This window comes from Perna viridis, chromosome 12 (assembly GCF_037379345.1).
Source record: "Perna viridis isolate PV_CMFRI_1.1 ecotype Kerala chromosome 12, ASM3737934v1, whole genome shotgun sequence".
In the NCBI taxonomy this organism is placed as follows: Eukaryota; Metazoa; Mollusca; class Bivalvia; order Mytilida; family Mytilidae; genus Perna; species Perna viridis.
This window is the reverse complement of record NC_142456.1, coordinates 10,441,561-10,463,193: the sequence shown is the minus strand read 5'-3', so window position 1 is coordinate 10,463,193 and position 21,633 is coordinate 10,441,561. Positions and strand designations below refer to the sequence as shown.

Sequence of the window (21,633 nt, the reverse complement as noted above, 5' to 3'; positions counted from 1 at the left end):
ATCCTATACAAGAAGCATGTTAAAATGGGAATGTTGCACATTTCAGAAGGTGAACTTGAGTCTAACAATTTTTCAAAACTCTTCTACTCTGAAACTACTTGTCCAATTGGAACCAAACTTAGTATGAATGTTTTTTTGGGGTATCCTGCATAGAACTGATGTGGAAATTTTTGCTCCGTCGAAAAAAAAAATGGCTGTCATTACTAAAAATAGAACATAGGGGTCAGACAGTAGTTTTTCGCTTATATCTCCAAAACCGCTAGATTTAGCCAAATTCTGATTGGGATAAAAGTGTTCAGCATGATGAGATCTATCTGTGGTCAAATTTTCATTTTAATCTATTACGCCATGTTGGAGTTATTGCCCTTTTTCAATGTTTCTTGCTATTTTTAATGTTATTTCTTCGAAAAATCTTTTTCTCTGATACTGCTTGACCAATTGGAACCAAACTTGGTATGAATGTTTCTTGGGGTATCCTGCATAGAACTGGTGAGGGGATTTTTGATCCGTTGAAAAACATGGCCGCTGTTACTTAAAATAGAACACTAGGGTCAGGCAGTAGTTTTTGGCATATATCTCCAAAACTGTTAGATTTAGCTAAATTCTGAAACAGGGGTAAAAGTGTTTAGCATGATGAGATCTATCTTTGGTGAAATTTTTGTTTGAATCTATTACGCCATGTTGGAGTTATTGCCCTTTTTCAAGGTTTTTTGCTGTTTTTATTGTTATTTCTTTCAAAAATCTTCTTCTGTGACACTACTTTACCAATTGAAACCAAACTTGGTACGAATGTTTCTAGGTGTATCCTGCATAGAACTGATGTGGGGATTTTTGATAAGTCTAAAAACATGGCCACTGTTACTAAAAATAGAACAGGGGTCAGACAGTAGTTTTTCGCATATATCTCCAAAACTGTTAGTTTTAGCCAAATTCTTTCAATAGGTGAATTGATACTTATTAGTAGGACTACAAAAGTCTTCAGGCATAAAAGTTGTCAGACAACTCCTTGAAAGGGGAAAAATGACAGTTTTTTTTTTAACAGTTCTCAGCCAATATCTTGAAAACTATGATAGATAGAAAGAAACTTTTAATTGCTGAAATGATCCTGATGATAAGTCCTACCAAAGTCTTCTTGAATCAAAATTGTTGGACAACTTCTTGGAAATTTATTGCCCTTGAAAGACAAAATTTAACCAGGTGAGCGATTCAGGCTCCTGGGAGCCTCTTGTTATCTGTGGTATTTCCATAAGTTTTAGATGTACTGTGTAGACATGATGACAGCAGTTTTGAGGTAAAGACAGAAAATATCACAGTGAGTCTGATGAAATGAGATGTGATGTGTTGTTTATCATGTTTATATGTTCAAAACTACTGATGTCACAGTTAATATGATGTGACATTGCCATTGGACATTGCCAATATTTTTCAGTATCATGACCGAAGCTTGATTTAGAAAACTTCTGGCAGTAAGAGCAAAGTAAAAAGGATAAAGTTACCAATAAAGTATTTTTGTTCATTTAATCTTTTCTTCTCTTTCTTTCAGATTGCCATTGTAATAATATTCATTATAGCAGTTATAATGTACAGATGTATTATCAGTATTCCATTGTTTCAAAGTCACCTGCTACGAGGGAAAGCTCCATTGATTGCCAATATGACTGCAGCTGTTGTCAATCTGATCCTGATTATGGCTATGAGTAGAGTCTATGAGAAATTAGCCTATAAAATGACCCAGTGGGGTTAGTATCGATGATCTTCTTTCCATATGACTTTGACAGTTATCACAGATTGAATTGTTATATTGAACACAATAACTTCTGACTTTACACTTGCATCACTAACAGTAAAACCAGATTATGTATTTTCTCAATTGCACCCAGAGATGTTTTTGTATTTATACTCATTTTGACTGCAAATTACTCTCTATAAATAGTGAATCTCATTTAATTTCATTGAAATACACTGAAAATGAATATTTCAAGGGCAGATTAATCTGTCAAAAACCCCATTTTACTATCATTCTGTTGAAAAATTTCTGAGAAATTCCTTTGATACAGAGATCAAATAATGGTCTTTTCAAATAAGGAAAGCATCCTTGAGTGAAATTATATTGTCAGATCGTTGGGTTTTCCACATGCATGTTTCTGATTTTCCCATTTTGCCTGATTCTTACAAATACTTACACTTAAAGATGTAGGCCTCCTATTAATTGAAAAAAATGAGAAACATTCAATGGCAATGAAGGTCGAGACATGTTATCAGTCTTTTTACAATGGTAAAGGGATTTTAATTTTCCATGGTTAATAATTAAAAAGTAGTGAGTGAACAATTTTATTCTTATTTGATAATAAACATCCATCAATATATTCAGAGGCAAATATAGTTGTCATTTTTGTCATATTTAGACAGAAATAATTCATGTTAGTTTAAGTGTTGAACTTATTCATACATTAGTTGGCTTTTATATTTGTTTATTTATACCTTGCTAATGCTTAGTATAAAATAATCAAATATGAAGACCCAGCCCATGTTTGCATTAGCACAACTGGACATGTATTATTTCTTAAATATATTCATCATATGGTACTATTTGTAATTATTTCAAAAATTCATATTTCAGAAATGCACAGAACTCAGACAGAATTTGAGGATCAGTTGATATTCAAAGTGTTCATCTTCCAATTTGTCAACTTTTATTCATCCATTTTCTATATTGCATTCTTCAAAGGGAGGTAATTCAGACAAATTTATTTATTTTTGTATTAGAATGAATTGCAATCTAATGACATATTGCATTACTACTGTTCATTGAATGAGTTGCCTTTTTATCCAGCACAGCTACTGGTTTTAATGTTGTGGATTTATTTTATTAAGACTTGAAGTACTTACTTTTCTTAATATTAAATTGATATGTGCACATTGAAGAATGGTGAACTTGTCTAGTCATGTGATGGGTTTTTACAAAACTTGGTACATATGATTGAGTCAGTAGAAAAATCTGAAATCATGTTGATTTTCAATCTCATAGAGGTTAGAGTTTTTGACATCCTAATGACATTACAATCTATCTTTCGAACTAACACATTCCTATGGCTAATCTTATGAAAATTTATATCCCTATATTTTACCCAGCTTTTTAAACTTGAAGATAATTATGTCTGTCAATCTGTATGTGCATATATATTTTAACTGCTAAACCCTTCTATGGATTTTTATGAAAATATGTTAAGTTTTATATCGCATGTAGATATGCTTGAAAAAAGGTATTTATTTTTATAGCTGCCACACAAAGTGGTCAGGTATTATGTGGTACCCTTTAAAAAGCTGCATGTCAGTCCATCTGTTTGTCTGTCTGTCCCCCGTCGGTTTCCAGATAATAATTTGAGAACGGATCAATGAATTATATTTTTGAAACTTTGCAGTAGTAGATTCTCATCCCCTCCCAGCCCTGAAAAAAAATTACAAAAATTAAAAAAAAATAAAAGTGGAATGGGAATTTCAAAATCAGGATTTTTTTTTATCAGTTTCAAGTATTGAGATAATATAACACAATCTTTCATTACTAAAGTGATGTTTCTTCTCTGAAACTGATGTGACTATGGATTTAGAACATATCTATATTTCAAATAGCTAAAATTAGGCTTACAAATATCTGGTACAAAATGAAAAAATAAAAATAAGATCCTGCCGCATGCCCCATAATTTTGTGATGGTTGGATGGGATTCTACCATTTAAGTTGACATATTATTTAGTAGCAGTAAATACAGGTGAAGTTCAATTTTGCAGTTTTGAAGTTTTTGAACATTTTTCCAGCCCCCTTTTTCACCATTATGTTGTGAGGTATCATTAAATGTTTCATCCTATTTTTATTAATTATTTTCAAAAGCTTGCAAGGAAAGATAACCTGTCTTGTCCAGGGTCCAAGTGGGGGTTACATGTATATTCTTCTTTTGGAAGCCTGTTTACAGTGCTTTTAGTTTTCAAGATCTGAGAGCAAATTTTATCATAGCCACTGTATGACAGCCATACCTAAAATTTACAGTAGCTAATAAATTGAGAATGATAAGTGGGTAGAAAGAAGGTGTGTAATTACGATTTTATTTTACAGTTTTATTTTTCCAAAGAAACCTAAAGAAATGTTAAAATATCTTAATATCAATACTCACTGCTTTCAATTATATATTTTGTAACCATTGTTTTTTTTTTATATATTGCAGATTTGCTGGGTATCCTGGTAAATATAATTTATTTTTTGGATTGAGGAGTGAAGAGGTAAGTTTCTTGTGAATTATCATGCTAAAGAAATTTGAATAATAAAAAAATAAGCCCCTCATTGTTTTTTTTTGTATGTGTATGTATACATAAGTGTGCCACATCATGGTATAAGACTTAAGACCTAGATGACAGATAGTTTTCAACTTTCTGTTTGAGGTCTTACTTTCTTCTCATCTTAAGGTTTGAATTAAGAATTTTGTCATATTTTTTCTTGACAACTATACAATATATTATATAAAGCTTTTTATTGGTATCCCATGTTTTTATGATTATTTGGATACTTTCAAAGGGAGATATTTCAATTCTAGTGATTAATATGTAAACATATTTAAAAAGACCTAATGGGGGTATACTATTTGTGAATTGTTGATTCAGAGATTTTAGTTATTTTGTGTGTGTGTGTGTGTGTGTGTGTGTGTGTTTTGTGGGCTATTGATCCAAAATGCTGTTCATATTTTTTAGTGCAATAATGGAGGATGTTTAGTAGAGTTAGCGCAACAGTTAGGTGTTATCATGATAGGGAAACAGATAATCAATAATGCCCAGGAAATTTTGGTGCCGTAAGTACAAATACTCAGAATTCACTCTATAACTGAGATGTCTTAATAGTACATCTGAATTCTATAAACTCATAGCTATGTATAGGATGGGTTAAACTTTTAAAGTCTTCTTAGATTTGCTTCAAGTCCCTCTGTTTTAATTTATTAAAGAATAAATGGAAAAAGTTTATTGATTGCATGCAACCCTCGGACAGGAAAACTTGTTGTGGAAGCGAGTGACTTTCACGTCAGGTATATAATAGTGGCACTATTAGAGAGATAATTTCATAGATTTTCAATGTTATATATGATAAAGAGAGGTTTGTAGCAAGACTAATGTTTCTGTTTCATTAAATATGAGATTGTATCCAACAAGGAAAGTTAAATTATTGTAATTTTCCCTGTATATTATTCATGCTTTGTTGCAGAAAAATAAAAACGTTTTTTCATCAAATGAAAATAAATATTGATAAGAAGTCAATCAAAAACAGATGGGAAGAGGATTTCAACCTCATTGAGAATGCAGGATTATTTGAGGAGTATTTAGAAATGGGTAAGATTAATTATACCCCACTCTGAAGAAGAGAGGGGCATACTGTTTTTCCATGTGTCTGTGTTTGTAACACTTTTTCCGTCACAGTTTTCTTAGCAACTACTAATTGCAACAACTTGAAATTTTAACACATTCTTCCTGTAGTATTCCATATTGTAGAATTTAGTTTTGGAAAAATTTGACACCTTCCTGTATACTGAGGACATTTTTTTACTTTATATTTTTGCAAGTTGAAATTTTTGTTGGACTTTTCACAGCAACTACTCATCATAGTGCTTGGAATTTTAGCTCATTCTTCTTTTAGGTAATGCAATTTGGAAAAATTTGACAACAGCTTTCTTTGCACTGAGGACTTTGTTTATTTTCCTTATTATCTTGATTGGATATGAGGGCATTGTTCACAGATTTTTATTCTTTAACTTCAATAAGTCTTTTGTTAAATTAAAACTTTCTAATTAGTGATAAGTGTTTGAGAAATCAAACTCTGAGAAATCTAAGGTTGATAAAATTTTGGTACTTTGAATTGTGTTAGAGAAATCCTGGCAAGTTCAAGCAATAGAATTTTAAAAAAAATTGTGATGAATAATCAATGCCTACAAAAAATCATTGAAAAGAATTTTAATGAGGTATTTCAAGCTTTGAAGGTCCAAGAGTCATGTGTTCTTTGAAATAAAAACCTGAAGTTTGTTTTTGTTTATTTTCAGTTCTGCAGTTTGGATTTATAACCATATTTGTAGCAGCCTTTCCTATAGCACCTTTGTTTGCTCTATTGAACAACTGGGTGGAAATCCGATTGGATGCTCAGAAATTTGTGTGTGAAACTCGTAGACCAGTTGCTGAGAGAGCTCAGGACATTGGTGTCTGGTTTACAATTCTTGACAGTATGGCTCAGTTAGCTGTCATTAGTAATGTAAGGCATATCAACTGCTGTCTTTTCTCAGAGTACTGAACTATGTGACGCCATACAAATTTAATTTTTTTTTTCTCAGCAGTTTTTCTTAATAACCAAAGAGGGATGGGGATGCATTTCTTTTTTTTAAGCTTTCCTGGCCTTTATGGATATCTTCTTTGACAATTCTGTTGCTTATCTAGATCAAGCTTACTTTTAGCTCATATGGGTCAAGTCACCAAAGCCTTCTGTTAGAGTTATTGCCCTTGAAGGCTGAAAATAACTTTTTTTGCAGTCAATATCTTGAACACCATAAAAAAAAAAAAAAACAAACAAACAAAAAAAAGCATCATTTGATGGAAGTGATATTTATATTTATCATATTGGCTCCATAGGTTGAGTTTGAAGGACAACATTTTGTCAGAGTTTCTGTCCTTGAAAGGCAAAAAAAATGCAACTCCTCTGAAACTGTTTCTCAGATTCTTTCAATAATATATGGATATTCTGTTAAAAGGTTGAGGTGTTTATACTGTACTGCCATTTTGATTTGACAAATTTTGGAGGACTTATGGACTTAGACTTTCAGCTGTTAATTATAGAGGCAACAAACCTTGTGAACACAGCTCCTCTAAAACTGCTTGACATATTCCTCAATATTTGGTATGATGTATCATTATAGAGTGAAGATGTGCATACGTTACTGTAATACACAAGATCTGTGTCCATTATGTGGGTGAATGGGGTATATGAACGTGCTCACTTAGGTTCTTGCATATCGTAATTAAATTTGGTGATGAGGCAATGTAGGGATTTACAGTCAGGTTATTATTTAGATTTGGCTTAAGCAGTGCTTTTTCGTGCAGTGGAAAAAAAAGTAGAAAAAAATACCCACAAAGATCATTTATACTACATGCACTTTTTTTCCTAATATTGAAGATGCATCACTTGATATTTCTGTTATTGAATCAATAAAGTTATGTGAATATCATAGAAAAATTCATAACCATTGATTTTGTCATAAAAGTATACATTGATTTGTGACATATATGTATACAGTATTAAGAAGATAACTGATAAAAATGTTATGTAACAGATTGTTTAAATCATTGGTCCATCAGTTTTTCAGTAAAAAGTTTTTGTTAGTTATTAGTATTTGGTGGAGAAAAGACTAGGGCAAACCTTGTTCAGTCCAGTAAAGAAATGAACTTATTTAGTGATATAGTCATGGTTTGAGGTACATAAAAAGTATCTAATTTCAGGCCTTCTTGATAGCCTTCACATCAGAATTTTTACCCAAGCTGTTGTACCAGTTCACATTCAATGGTAGTCTGAATGGATATGTAGACTTTTCCCTGGCAGTGGCTCCTAATGGTACACTTAATCAGACTTGTAGGTAATGAAATAGTTAAAGAGGTGTTTACCTGTCTACAGCTTCTACTAATTAAACTACAGATTGTGAATCACTCCATAGTATCCATGTCAAAATCACATTGTTCTGGATTTTACCTACCAGTTTCAAAAAATACAGCCAAAAATGTGCACAAGTATCATTAACAGGTCTGTATTTATGTGAGGATCTGAAATAAAAATATATTTATTTATTATTTTTGTTGTTGTTTTGCTTTTAATCTTAATTATCTTTTAAATTACTAAATACAACTTTGATTTTTTCAATTACTCACATTGATTTAAGGAACATGTGTGTTATCAGTCTGTAGTGAGATTGAACAGTATGAATTTATAGGTCTCATAATGAATGATTGTTGGATATTGCAGTATGTCAACTCGTTATTTATTTCAGTATTATAGCAGATAACCTGGCTGAGTTTGTTATGATGTTGAAATAAAGGGAGTTGATATTTTGCATCATTTATAACTTTCACTCATTCTAAGTCATAAAATCTTTTTTCTATGATTATTTGGAATAGTTTGGTCACTTGATGTTGAGCATCTGTCATGGTTTTAATTCTAGCAATCATCCTTCTATGTCACCCATGATGTTGGGTTTACAATATTAGAAATGACATAATGCTTTTGACCAATCAGTTATCATAGAAAATGATACACAATCCCATATCAACTAATCACAGCAGCAAATTTTTCATATCACTAGTTGGTATCACATTCATGGTGTGATATTGCAAGATCCAGCTTTCCTAGAAGTAAATGAAACAGACAAATCACAGAGAAGTTTCTTTATACTTTTAGATACAAGGATTTCAGAGACAAAACTGGTCAGTACACTTTGTTTTTCTGGCATTTACTGGCTGTTCGACTAGCCTTTGTCATAGTATTTGAGGTAAGAGAAAACAAAATTATTATTCATCACTGTAACATGACAGGGTACTTAGTAACAGACTGTATCTAACTGTCTGTATGTTGGAACATCAGTATATAATGGACACAACTGCTTGGAGACTAATTGTCCATTTTAATGTTGTTAAAATATGGTCAACTCAGTATGTGCTAAATTATGTCAAATTATGTCAAAAAACGGGACATGTAGATGCATATTGTTATCTTGTATGTAAAGATCTAGTTCAGATCAGTATTCTCTGTGTTGTTCTAGGAAAACTACTTAAGTCATCAGTTGAAAATAAAGAAACATTTTTTTACTAAGAACAGAGTGTGTAATTGGGCAAGAGTCTTTTGCAGTTATCTTAACTCCCAATGTAAGGATTAACTTCAAATATATATATATATGTTTTAAGCCAATATGGCTGCTGTTCGATATCAGCTTCCTGTACAAGTATTGGTATATTTATCATGACATTAACCCATGCAACTTTTTTTATAGCATGTAGTGTTTGGTATATGTAGACTAATAGATTTTATGGTGCCTGACGTCCCAGAAGGTTTGGAAATAAAGATTAAACGAGAGAGATATCTAGCTAAACAAGCTCTGGCTGACACAGATACTATTATGAAGGTAAGACTGGCCTATAGTTCTTCAAATTTGAAGTTGAAAAAAATACTGAAGCTTGAGAATATAACAAAATGAAGGACAATTGGTTGAGAGTGTTGATTTTAAAAACAAAATTTTTGCATCCTAATTTTAGTGTTTACAACACCCATGGGAGGTGATTGGAGATTAGACTACAAAGAAGGAAAATATTGACTAAAAACAATTTATTTTTGCAGGTTCTTATTATTGTGTTTAACTACCACTCTGTGTAAGGATATCATAACTACCACTCTGTTTAAAGATATAACTAACACTCTGTGTAAGGATATCATAACTACCACTCTGTGTATGGATATCATAACTAACACTCTGTGTAAGGAAATATCTTTACTAACACTCTGTGTAAGGAAATATCTTTACTAACACTCTGTGTAAGGATATCATAACTACCACTCAGTGTAAGGATATAACTAACACTCTTGTGTAAGGATATCATAACTAACACTGTGTAAGGATATCATAACTACCACTCTGTGTAAGGAATCATAACTAACACTTTGTGTAAGGATATCATAACTAACACTCTGTGTAAGGATATAATAACTACCACTCAGTGTAAGGATATAACTAACACTCTGTGTAAGGATATCATAACTAACACTCTGTGTAAGGAATCATAACTAACACTCTGTGTAAGGATATCATAACTAACACTCTGTGTAAGGAATCATAACTAACACTCAGTCTAAGGATATCATAACTGCCACTCTGTGTAAGGATATAATAACTAACACTGTGTAAGGAATCTTAGTACCACTCTGTGTAATGATATCATAACTAAAACAGTGTAAGGAATCATAACTACCACTCTGTGTAAGGATATCATAACTGACACTGTGTAAGGATATCATAACTAACACTCTGTGTAAGGAATCATTACTAACACTCTGTGTAAGGATATCATAACTAACACTGTGTAAGGAATCATAACTACCACTCTGTGTAAGGAGTCATAACTAGCACTCTGTGTAAGGATATAACTAACACTCTGTGTAAAGATATAAATAACACTCTGTAAGATGTATTCTGAAATGAAGGGACTTCTTGATCACCATTTATTTTCAGTTTTTTTTATCTTGCTTGTGAAATTGTCCAAAATAAATGACTTGGGAAAGTAAGTTATTTGACAATATTCTAGAATAAAGTTTGAAATTGTTAAGTTAATTTTAAGATCAGATTATGATTTATACAGCCACTATGGCTTGGTTATAGTTTTTACATGCTTAAGAAAGAAATAATTTCAGAAAGCTGCCGATAGTACATGTAGTTTTAATAAAAGACTATTATGTACATATAAATGGTTGAGTGTAAAGTGTGAAACTTTTTTTCTTCTTTTTTGTAAATAAGCAAGTAACTTTCTATTTCAAGCCAACAACATAATTTCACTAGCTTGCATGATTGACCATTCTTAAACACTGGATATGAAGTATCAGGTTGGCAGATATGTTTTGGGACATTTAGGAGAAATACAACTATTGTCCTGTGTCATTCAAGTACCAGTCAGAAAAAAAAACTATCTTTTGCCAACTTTAGGAAAATGCTCAACATTAAGCAATTTAGCAAAGTTCAATTTTCAGTTACCTTTAGCAAGTTTACAAGTGGAGGTTTTACAACCTGCTGATTTGTAGGCTAGGAGATAAAAAATAAATGATTAGTGAAGGTATATGAAAAGTCTGATATACCATAACAGAGCAAACAGATTGATTATTTTGATTTATGGGCCAATTTAATAAAATTGACACAAAAATAATGGCCTTATTATTGTTTAGAATAAAGCAGAAGATTTTGATGACATTAATGAGATTGAAGTGAGTTAAAGTCATTTTTACTACTTTGTTTACCACACCCAGTAGCTGTCCTCAAGTTATAACAAACATAAACATGCTTTATGGAGTCAAAGGGAGAAAAATTGTCTGCCCTGACATGTTTCACCCTTGAAAATAAGTTGACAGTATTTTGTTATAAATTTATATAGAGTTGCAAACTTGCAAACTTTATTATCTGCTTTATATAGCCTGCGTCACTTTCTGAAAATTTACTGTCTTTTTGGAAATAATCTAATCAAAACCGGGCATATCGTCTGATATATCAAACTGTTTACTTATTGTTTCTCTTTTCATCATGACAAAACACACCACCAACTGGCATCAAAACTTCTCATCTGTTTATGTTGTCATAATATCTTAAAAATTTGGAGTTTCTATAGGAGCAGTATGGCAACCAAGCTTGATCTTTCAGAGCGTGAGGGCAAACAAGACTAAATATACATTGCTTGAAATAGATAAAAAATACTGTCAACAATAATTGCGTTAGTTAAATTAGATGGATTAGGAGTTGGGTGTGGAAAACAAAGCTAGAGATGACTTTTGATGTTGTAATGAATAATGTACATATTTCCTAATTGTTTCTTCAGTCTAGAGTTTGTCTTACTGTAAGTTTTCTGTATTATGTTGAATTAGTTGGTACAAATAAGTTACAAATTTATGTTGAAAAGAAACATTTATTTAGTATTAGTAGGATCTGTTTCTTAATGAAAGTTCATAACATTTGAAGTAAGAAAATTTTTTGAACCAGTTCATAACCTGATCATTGACACAACAACACATGTTGTTTTCCATTTCAAAGTTTGTTCCTTTTTCACCAACAATATCTGGTTTGTGAATACATACCTGTAAAACTTCAGATCAGTTCATTGCAAAATTTTGATGTAAAATGTCCATGATTTACTACTTTCTCATCTCAGAAAATATAAAACCTTCTACAAATCTTACATTTTTATGTGGGTGATTCTAAATTTGTCATTTATTTTATGGAAAGGTTAACAGAAGTAGGATCAGTCAATGTAGGTTCGAACTATGAAATGGAATGATGCATGGTTATATAGCACAAAATATTGTTTCAAGTTTCATAGAAATCAATATGAAATTGAGTCGCTTAATCATCCACTTATCTTGAAACAGCTCTTACATGATTATTATGTTGTAAATTAGTCTAATATAACATGCTTCAAAGCTATGGTAAAACTTGATAAACATATATCCAACATTTTGTGCTTAATCGTCTGCGTCTATTAAAAATATGAAGAAACTAGTCCTATTAAAATCGAAATAATTCATGTAAACTCCATTTTATCATTGTTTTACCACTGGCTGGCTTACTATGTCATTATTTAATCCCTCGCTCTTGCTCAGGGTAAAACAATTCAACATAAATGGCCAGCCCTTGGTAAAAAATGATAAAATGGAGTTTCCATGATTAATTTCTTCAGTATGCTTTCCTGTTAGTTCCTCTGGTCATAATTGCAAATGGGTTACAATATTCATTATTAATAAAAGTTAATATTACAAATTGGTGAATTCTTTATTAGTACCCTGCCAGCTTGCTGAAAGGGATTTTAGATTTGGACTATGTCCATCTGTCCTCTCAGTCTGGACAAAAACTTTTTCGCACTTTTTTTCTGAATGCTTGCAGATATTGAGCAGATTTGTTGTATATTAGTCTACCCTTATGAGTTACATATCAAGTTAACATTTTGTTCCACTTTACTGATTTTTGTCCAAGTTATGGCCCTTGAACTTTGAAAAATTGACCGAAATTTAAGTTCTACGCTTTTTTTCTAAATGCTTGCAAATATTGAGCTGATTTTTTGTATGTTAGTCTACCTTTATGAGTTACATATCAAGTTAACGTTGTGTTCTACTCAACTGATTTTTGTCCAAGTTATGACTCTTGAACTTTGAAAAATTGACCGAAATTTTAGGTTTCCTTTTTTTTTTTCTAAATACTTGCAGATATTGAGCTGATTATTGGTATGTGAGTCTACCTTGATGAGTTACAGATCAAGTTTACATTTCCTTCCACTTAGCTGATTTTTTCCAAAGTTACCAACATTCAGTTTATGTGCTATACCACAATTTCAGTTTTACCCGTTTTTTTTGTAAAGACTTAAGATTTTGAGTTTTTTTTTTTTTTTTTGACAAATCAGTCAACCGTTATTTGAAACTTATCAGTCCAATTGTCAGTGGATAAAACATTGCAAATCTGTATGTGTTAAATGGATTGGAACATATTTCTTATCTTCGTCCATATACCTTCTTCTGTTCCAAATAAAGGTCATTTTCCTCAGTCTGTCATTTATACTTGATGATCCAAGGTAGTATTTCAGTCAGTGATATATACAGTGGGTAGAGGACTATGTATTGTTTTGCAATACTCACAGAATACTTGTTCAATATCAGTAAGAAGGATTATTTGAAAACAATTCAGGTCATTGAATTCAAATTTGTTTTCAGTCTAATTGTTTAAAATGATCCCCTTTCTAAGTGAAACTTACCATGATATATATTATGGTACTTAGTAACCCATGTGTAGTAATGAACAGTATTGTCTTGACAGTATAAAATTCATGTTATACATTAAAACCAATATTATATCAACATCCTTGTTTCATTTAATATTCTTAGTTTTATTGTATTATGATCTCTTTAAGAAGGTAGAGCTATGGTAAGGTACATAACTCTTACAAATCATTGGAATGTTTGTAATCAACATTTTAAATCAATCTCATGTAAGCATCAAAGTTACCTGGATTGATTTCATTCTGTTTCAAATGAAAGCTTGATAGGCTTTGGTGAAATTGAATATGGTGCAAGCATATCACTGATTTTAATAGTTATGTTCTTTAGCTTAGGTCTACCTCCTTAATTTATTCTATTGAGTGCAGTAATTGCTCTCTTTGGTACATATTAAGTGAAAGATTTTGGAACCAAAATGTATGGTTGTGGAGAAACAGAGATTAAATCTGAACTTTTAGAACTTAAGTTGGTTTTGAAATGATTTTCTACATGTAATTAAGGAAAACAAAACAAAAAAAATAAGAAACTGCCAAAATTACTATGAAAACCACCAATTTATTATGTTGTGTAGGTACACAGTATATGTCAGACTAAGAATGTTAAATTGATTCAGGGAGGTACCATTTATACTTCAATTAATATGTGGTAAACATCGAACAAATGTGTATATAATGTTCTATAATTTATCACACCAGCTTGTTGAGGATGTATAAGTAAGTTCAGACACATTACATGTAGTTTTTAACAAGTTTTCACTTTTTTAATTGCATTATATGTCCCACAGATAGGTCTTCCCATACATTCACCTTTTCATCTTTCACCATAGGATTAGGTTATAAAGTCATGAAAATGCTCAGCATAAATTTACAAGTCACAAGAATAATGATGCCTAAGGAGCAGATCCAGGATAACAGGTTGGGGGAGGGGAGGGGAGGGGATGTTAATAGAAATGAAATGCAGATATATAGAGGCAAACAATTTTCAGAGGTAGAATTTGTGAAAAATAAAATTTTATGGGGGGCCACATGCCGGATGTGCCCCTGCTTGAATCTGTGATTCAATTTGTGATTGTTGTAATGTGAAAATGCTAAAAAATGGCTTCATAGGGAATGTTGCATTTTCAAATTTTCTGGCTTTATTAATGATAGTATAAATACAGAAAAGCAGCTGTGCAGTTTTGAAGTCTCAAGATAAAAAAAATGCAATGAGTCTAATAGGACAGGATGTGGTGTTCTGTCAAGATGTTCAAAACTGGCATTATTCTGTTCATTGGCTATATCACAATTTGGAGTAACATTTTTAATTGAACTTGCCAATATTTCGGAAGTAGTCTGAGATGGAAAATTTGAGAAAGAAAAATGATAAAGTTGCTGATAAAGGTTCTTATCACTAGATATCTCCATTGTTCACTAAATACATCCTATGTTCAACACTACTTTTCAAAAGTTCATAATTTTATTATTATTATTGTTTACATGTTCATTTTTCATCTGCTTAAGAATAGAATTTTTAAATTTTTTTATATCTTAGTTACCCTTATGATTCCTTTTATTTTCTATACTTACTAATCTGATTTCAATGCCAACTTCTGTTTTATTGGCTTATCAACCACAACTTTATCTATCAATCATGGTATGAAATGAACACCCTACAGCAGAGAGTGAATTTAGGCCAGATGAAATAAAGAACGATTTGTGTTTTCTGTTACGCATCCTACCCATCCTATTTTAAAAAAAAAATTATAACTAAAAATTGTGTATCCAAAAGGTCAATTTTTTGTCATTTTTCAATAAACATTGTTAATTCAGAATGTTACTTTGATGGACTCCATTAAAAAAAGGAGTTAAACAAAAAAAATTGGGACCTAACTAACATATTTTATTCAAATTTGTATTAGGAAACAAGTCTGTAATTTGTTTGGCCTTATGCTTATTTTTTTTATATTCAATACTTAGTATATGGATTGTGTAAGGTTTCAGTTGAGTTGAAGAAGATTACTTTATTATTCCTTTTACAATATTTTTTCTGTTTGATAGAACTTTGGAGGTAATATTCAACCACAAGGCTTTAAACCTATGTACTTTTAATTCTTTTCTTTTTTTAAAATCTGTAGAAAAGAGGTAAACTTTATCTTACCTGGCTTTCAATTTTAAAGTTATGATCTAATTCTGTCTAATATATTTTTTTTAATATTTTTGATAATAGATTGCCCAAGGTGATGACGAGGATGGAGCTATACAGGTTAAAGTAGACAGGAAAGATCTAGAAAATATGACACAAGAGTTAGAGGACAATCATTTAAGAGCCTCATCTCATCGGCAATTCTGATTGTAGACACTTGTTTTATCCCCCTTTCTGACAGTATACTTGTAATTAGTTTTTTCTCTTAGGTAGAGGAAATGTCATTCTTTCTCTTTGACTACTGTAATGAAAAATATGAAAGGCAATGAAAATTTCATTGTTTTTGTCTAATTTTTCTGTTTATTTGTTGGTATTTATAGGGCTTGTATATTTCAACCCTTGTTTTTACTGTTGTATTTAGTTTGCTACTTCTGGGTGCATCAATATGGTGCATAGATATAAAAGTCGATTTATTCTATAACCAAACCATGCATAATAGTGTTTCCTTGATACAGTTATAGTCAATACTTTTTTAAGTGTAAGTGTTTGTAAAAATCAGGCTAAATGGGAAAAATCATAAACATGCATGTCAAAACCCCACTAGTACGATAATGAAATATTACTCAAGGATGCTTTCTATGTTTGAAAAGACCATTATTTGATCTCTGTGTCACTGGATTTGTTCAGAAATTTTTCAATAGAATTTTAGAAAAATGAGGTTTTTGACAGTTATCTGCCCTTGAAATGTTCATTTTCAGTGCATTTCAATGAAATTATAACTCAAAGCATCGACATGATATGGAAAATATTGTCTTTATATCTTGATTCTGATGGTGCAAATAGTCCAATTACACTGTCAAAATGGTTTTCCATACCATGTTACACCTACTCCCTGATTCTTACAGAAACTGACACTTGAACGACCGCTTTCTATGATTTTGATGGGAGTAAAGGTTACCGGGTCACATGACTTACAAATGCTATATAATAGCATCAGGCAAACCTGATTTTCTTCTGCTTTAAAGATGAATTCAGCTTTTTCAAAACTGGATTTTACTGTTATAATTTTTTTTACTGTATATTTACTTCCAATTTAATCAAAATTGCTTTGTTTGTTGACCTCGTAAAATCAGGTCTGTGACACATGGGTTTTGAACTGATTGGTTCATGGGATTAGATTTTGTTTTATAAATCTTGGATGTCCTTGTCTTTTTTCCATTGTCCTTAAACATTTTGCTTTTTTGATTAAAGGACCTTGAATTCTTAAATTATTCATTTGATTCAAGACTTAGTCTATTTAATCTGTAATAGTCCTTTCTCATTTTCCTTACTTTTTTTTGAGAATTTAAGCAAAGAGAAATATTTTTCTACATTCTTGTAATCCGACAGACTCTTTTCACTGTGAAATTGGAGCAGTGGATAGCAGTCCTAGAAATTAAGTCCTTTAAAATACTTGCTAAAATGGCTTGCTTTCTGTAATTATGAAATAGGAATATTGTAGCATCTGCTGATATTTGATATTTTTTTCAAATATTCTCTGGGGTTCAAATTAGTAGTGGTCAGAGGTATAGGACTGTTATTTTCTGACATGATACCTTTAAAAATTCAGTTACCTAGGTCGTAGTACTTTTGAAATTTCATTATCTGGATCCTGAACCATCAACCCTTTTAAGGAGGTAGACAAAAGGTAAGGAATATAACTCTTGAAATCAGTGATATGTTTGTATCATATTCAATTTCACCAAAGCTTCTCGAGCTTTCATTTGAGGCAGAATAAAATCAATCCAATTTAATTAGATGCTTACATAGTATTGATGTGAAATGCTCAATGCAAACATTTCAATGATTTTTAAGAGTTATGTCCCTTACCCTAGGTCTGCCTCCTGAATTGATTATTTATTGTGGATTCTTCATTGATTAAGAATAGAAATGTCAAAGACCATCAACTTGAATCCATGAAATTGTATGTTTTCGATAATAAAAAAAACTCAAAATGATATGAAATATGGATGCGATTTATGTTTTTCATACAAGCTTGAAACAATGATATTCAGGGCATATAGTCTGTCTTTTCTTGATTAAATTGGACTTTCTTTTGTAGTAAACTGGTCAAAGACTGGGTATATATATATAATTTTATATCAGAGGCCGATTTAAAAACTTATGAAAGAATAGAAGGTTAATATCTCCTTATCAATTGTAAAGTTACCAACTTCAGACTGAGTGCTCTTTAATCATGAGAAGATCTGCATAATCCCCTGAACATTATATGTGCTGTCATGACTGCCAGTTAATAGGGTGTTATAAGTTGCAACAGAATATATTTAATTCTTTTGTTGTAGTGCTAGTTTTATGTATTTAATGAATGAAAGAAACTTGTATTTCTCTAATTAAGGTATCTTTAATGTCACATTGTCAAATTTTAGCATTGCGTAAAAAAATCCTAAGTTATTATTCCATTTATGCATAATGCTGAAGAAACAATTTAATTCATCTTTAAAATATGAATTCTTAAAAGGTACTTTATTTCATATGTTTTAAGCTGTATTGAGGGGAATGAATAGAAGAAGAGTGTGTCTAGTGGTTTAATATTTTATTTTGTTGTTTTTATTTTTTATTTTATTTAACTTGTTATTTATTGAAATCATAAGTATTTTCAGGAAGAAATACTTGATTTTTTTTATCTTAGCTTGTATTTATCATTTTACATTTTCATAGGGCTGTATAAATAGTATTATGTTTTGAGCAACTGATTTTGAGTCGTTAGGTATATGTTTTTGCAATAGTAATTATACACAGGATATAATACAGTAAGACCTGTGTAAACCAAATTCAAAATAAACTGAAAACATGTGTAAACCAGACACTTTCTGAAGTCCCTCTATATCAGTTCGAATGTATTTTGAACCAAAAAAAAAGTTTTTGACATTAAATCAAATACATGTACTTTATAAACGTGTAAAAACTACCTAGAAAAGGTGTTCTCTGATAGGTCTGAGTATTTTTCCCCTTAGATCTGGTAAAATACTTATTTTCCCCCCTCTCCCCTCAAAAGCAGGAGGTGTATAGTGATGACAGTTTAGTTAGGGAAACATGTTTGCACACAATTTTGAAATCAACGTCTGTGCAATATGATATTTGGCAAGATTTGCACACAATTTGGTATGACAGCTGCATACACTAGCTGAGAAGTACTAGTTTCCCAATAGTGCACACTCTTATGGTGTTATATTACATGAGTTACAAAATATGAGGATATAACATTATTTACTAACATAAAATATCAGTTTATTTACCTTTATAAGACATTTATATTTTTCAAAGGACAACAGTTACTTGTTAAGAAATCTGTTAAATTCTTGTAAAAAATGTCACTCAGTTTGTCTTTGAATTACATTCTTTTGATTACAGCTATAACCTTGGTTCTCTTAATTACTCGTACAGTTAAAAGACTGTTCATTTCAAATGGTTGCCAATTTGCGGCCATTTTCACTAGTTGCATGGATTCCAATGATTTTTTATTTCTTCAGGAAATAGTATTCTGAGTTGAATGGTGATGATAAAAAAATTTGTTCTTGACGGACATTTTCAAAATGGCTGCTATTTTCCCTGCTATTTTTATACTTGCTTTGATCTGGATATTTGCTTTATATAGTTTTGTCTCCTGAGATGAATGGTGATGATGAAAATGTAGCATAGCCATGATCAAACTTCATTTTATGTTCTTTCTTCCAACATTTTACTGTGCTTTAGATACTCAGTTGAACTTGCAGCATTCATCAATATATGCTCTATATTAGGAATTATTTTGGTCAAATATGGTAACAATATGATACCTTTACTGTCTGAGTTAATAGGACATAGTTCACCAGATGAGCGAATTAGGCTCCTTAAGAGCTTCTTGTTCCATCTTCACATTGCAAAAGATACATGTAGTTTTCAAATGATTTTATTTGCTCTCTAATTTTTAAAGTATATAAGTAATGCTCCTTAAAATTCACAGTGATGCCTCCGTCTGTCTATTTGTCAATCTTTTCATCTGTTGTACCTTGTTCTAATCCATAAAACCTCTGAATGGAATTTGATGAAACTTTCACACATTCTTTATTACATGATGCCATTGTGCGGCTCCTATTTTGTTTTTTCCATCTGAATGATTTTTGGGGTTTCCTGCTGCAAAATATGGATTTTGTCATTCTTTGACGAAGGAGACCCTCTTCTAAATCACAACTTTGAAACTGCTGAATAGAATTTAATTAAACTTTCACAGGTTCTTTATTACATAATACCATTGTGTACCTTTGATTTTGTTTTTTAAAGATTACTTTGGGAATTAAATAAGATTTTTTGATTTCCGATATAAGGTATTTTCATTATAGACTGGACAATTTTTTTGCATGAAATTTTCTAGTTAACGATATTTGAGGTGAAATATATAATAGAATGTGTTGACCAAATTCAAGAATTATAAACCTTTCAAGATATTTTAGTAAGCTTCTTATTTTTTTCTGCCCCTAGAAGAAAGATAATGGAAATTTTTTTTGCATATTTAAGTACTGTTTAGCATTCTGAACATTATATTATAATTATTTCTACCCCCACTTTGCTGGAAAGACATGTTATTTTTGTCCTGCCTGCCTGTCCGTCATACTTTTATTAGCCCAACTACTCGGAAACTGCCACACCAAATTTCATGCAAGCTTTGTAGGTAGTTAGGACATGATATGTTACGTAGTTGTACATATTATCATGAATTTAACATCCATTGAATATATTTGAGTCATACCCATTTGAACTAAGGAACGGGGGAGAAATACATATTTGTAGGCAAAAACAAATCTAATCGGAGCATGTTATTTTTTGACCCATATACTACTCTGCTTTACATTTAGCTTGACAGTTACTTAACATATTTTGCCTTTAAATCACACTACTCATAGCCACAAGTTTTGTTGTGACTTGTAGATTTGTTTTTCAAGATATATTGCAATAATTTTATAACTACAACGTTATTATCTCATTTAGTGTATAAGATCATAATTTTAACCACAGAAAGCTTCCAAAACGTCACTTTGCAATACAACCAAATATTGTGTAGTCCAAATATAGCTTCAAATTCCTGGTATTTACAATAACAATAAGACATTTAAGCAGAATTGCTATACACTAAAAGAGTTATTGCATGAATATTAAAGAATACTATCCCTCATAATATGTATATAATGATCTTGCAAGCTCTTGCAATACTGTTCAAGGCAGTTTTCCCCAATATTCATGCAATAATCCTATTATGCTACTTAATCCCAAGTTCTATCTTAAAATATCTTGGTTTCCTGTATTGCTACCTACTTTTGATCAACATCCCAGTATATACCGCATCCGTGGTTGAAATATTGAAATATATCAAATAGAATTTCATGTAGAATTAAATGGTTTTATCGTTATCAGGCAAAAATTTAATCAAATAAAATTAACAAACAAAAAAAAAATAATAAAACACTTCAATGTCTAAGAATTTTAATGGAAATAAACGGGAAACCAATAATATTTAAAGAATGTTATTTTCCACCAGATCTGTTATCTTTTTATTGTTAATTGTTTTGTTTTATCTTCATTCTTTCTGTTAATGACTTGCAAATGTTATCACGAAAATAAAACATTTTTGAAAACTTCTTTTAGCTTTATATTACATAAATGTCTTTCTTATCTCGGGAGTTAACAATTAAACTGCAAAAGAATAATGAAACCAGGCATTTAAAGTTTCTCTTTTTATCAATATAGATGGAAGATCAGAATTGATAAAGTAAGCCTTTAGATTTGTAAAGCCTGATAGCATCTGCAATTACATATATCTTATACAACCGCAGTAAAATAGTCCCATTAAATGGCATACCCCATTTAAGTTCAAATGCAGAGTCTGGTCCGTTTTATATGT

General features: G+C 31.1%; 1 protein-coding gene across 11 annotated transcripts in view; it reads left to right on the top strand.

The window, feature by feature from the left end:
• Positions 1–21,371, top strand: part of LOC148601158 (anoctamin-7-like) — a 69,980-nt gene extending 48,609 nt beyond the window's left edge. For 7 of the 11 annotated variants that reach the window (XM_088556911.1, XM_088556910.1, XM_088556912.1 and 4 more), the window contains 11 exons: positions 1,544–1,739; positions 2,621–2,732; positions 4,219–4,273; positions 4,739–4,836; positions 5,244–5,368; positions 6,073–6,278; positions 7,517–7,650; positions 8,466–8,556; positions 9,055–9,186; positions 10,992–11,030; positions 15,783–21,371. In XM_088556911.1, coding sequence (XP_088413037.1) covers positions 1,544–1,739; positions 2,621–2,732; positions 4,219–4,273; positions 4,739–4,836; positions 5,244–5,368; positions 6,073–6,278; positions 7,517–7,650; positions 8,466–8,556; positions 9,055–9,186; positions 10,992–11,030; positions 15,783–15,905 — 1,311 coding nt within the window. In that variant the 3' untranslated portion in view covers positions 15,906–21,371. The other 4 variants (XM_088556917.1, XM_088556916.1, XM_088556914.1 and 1 more) reach the window with 3 other exon arrangements.
• The last annotated feature ends 262 nt before the right edge of the window (positions 21,372–21,633 follow it).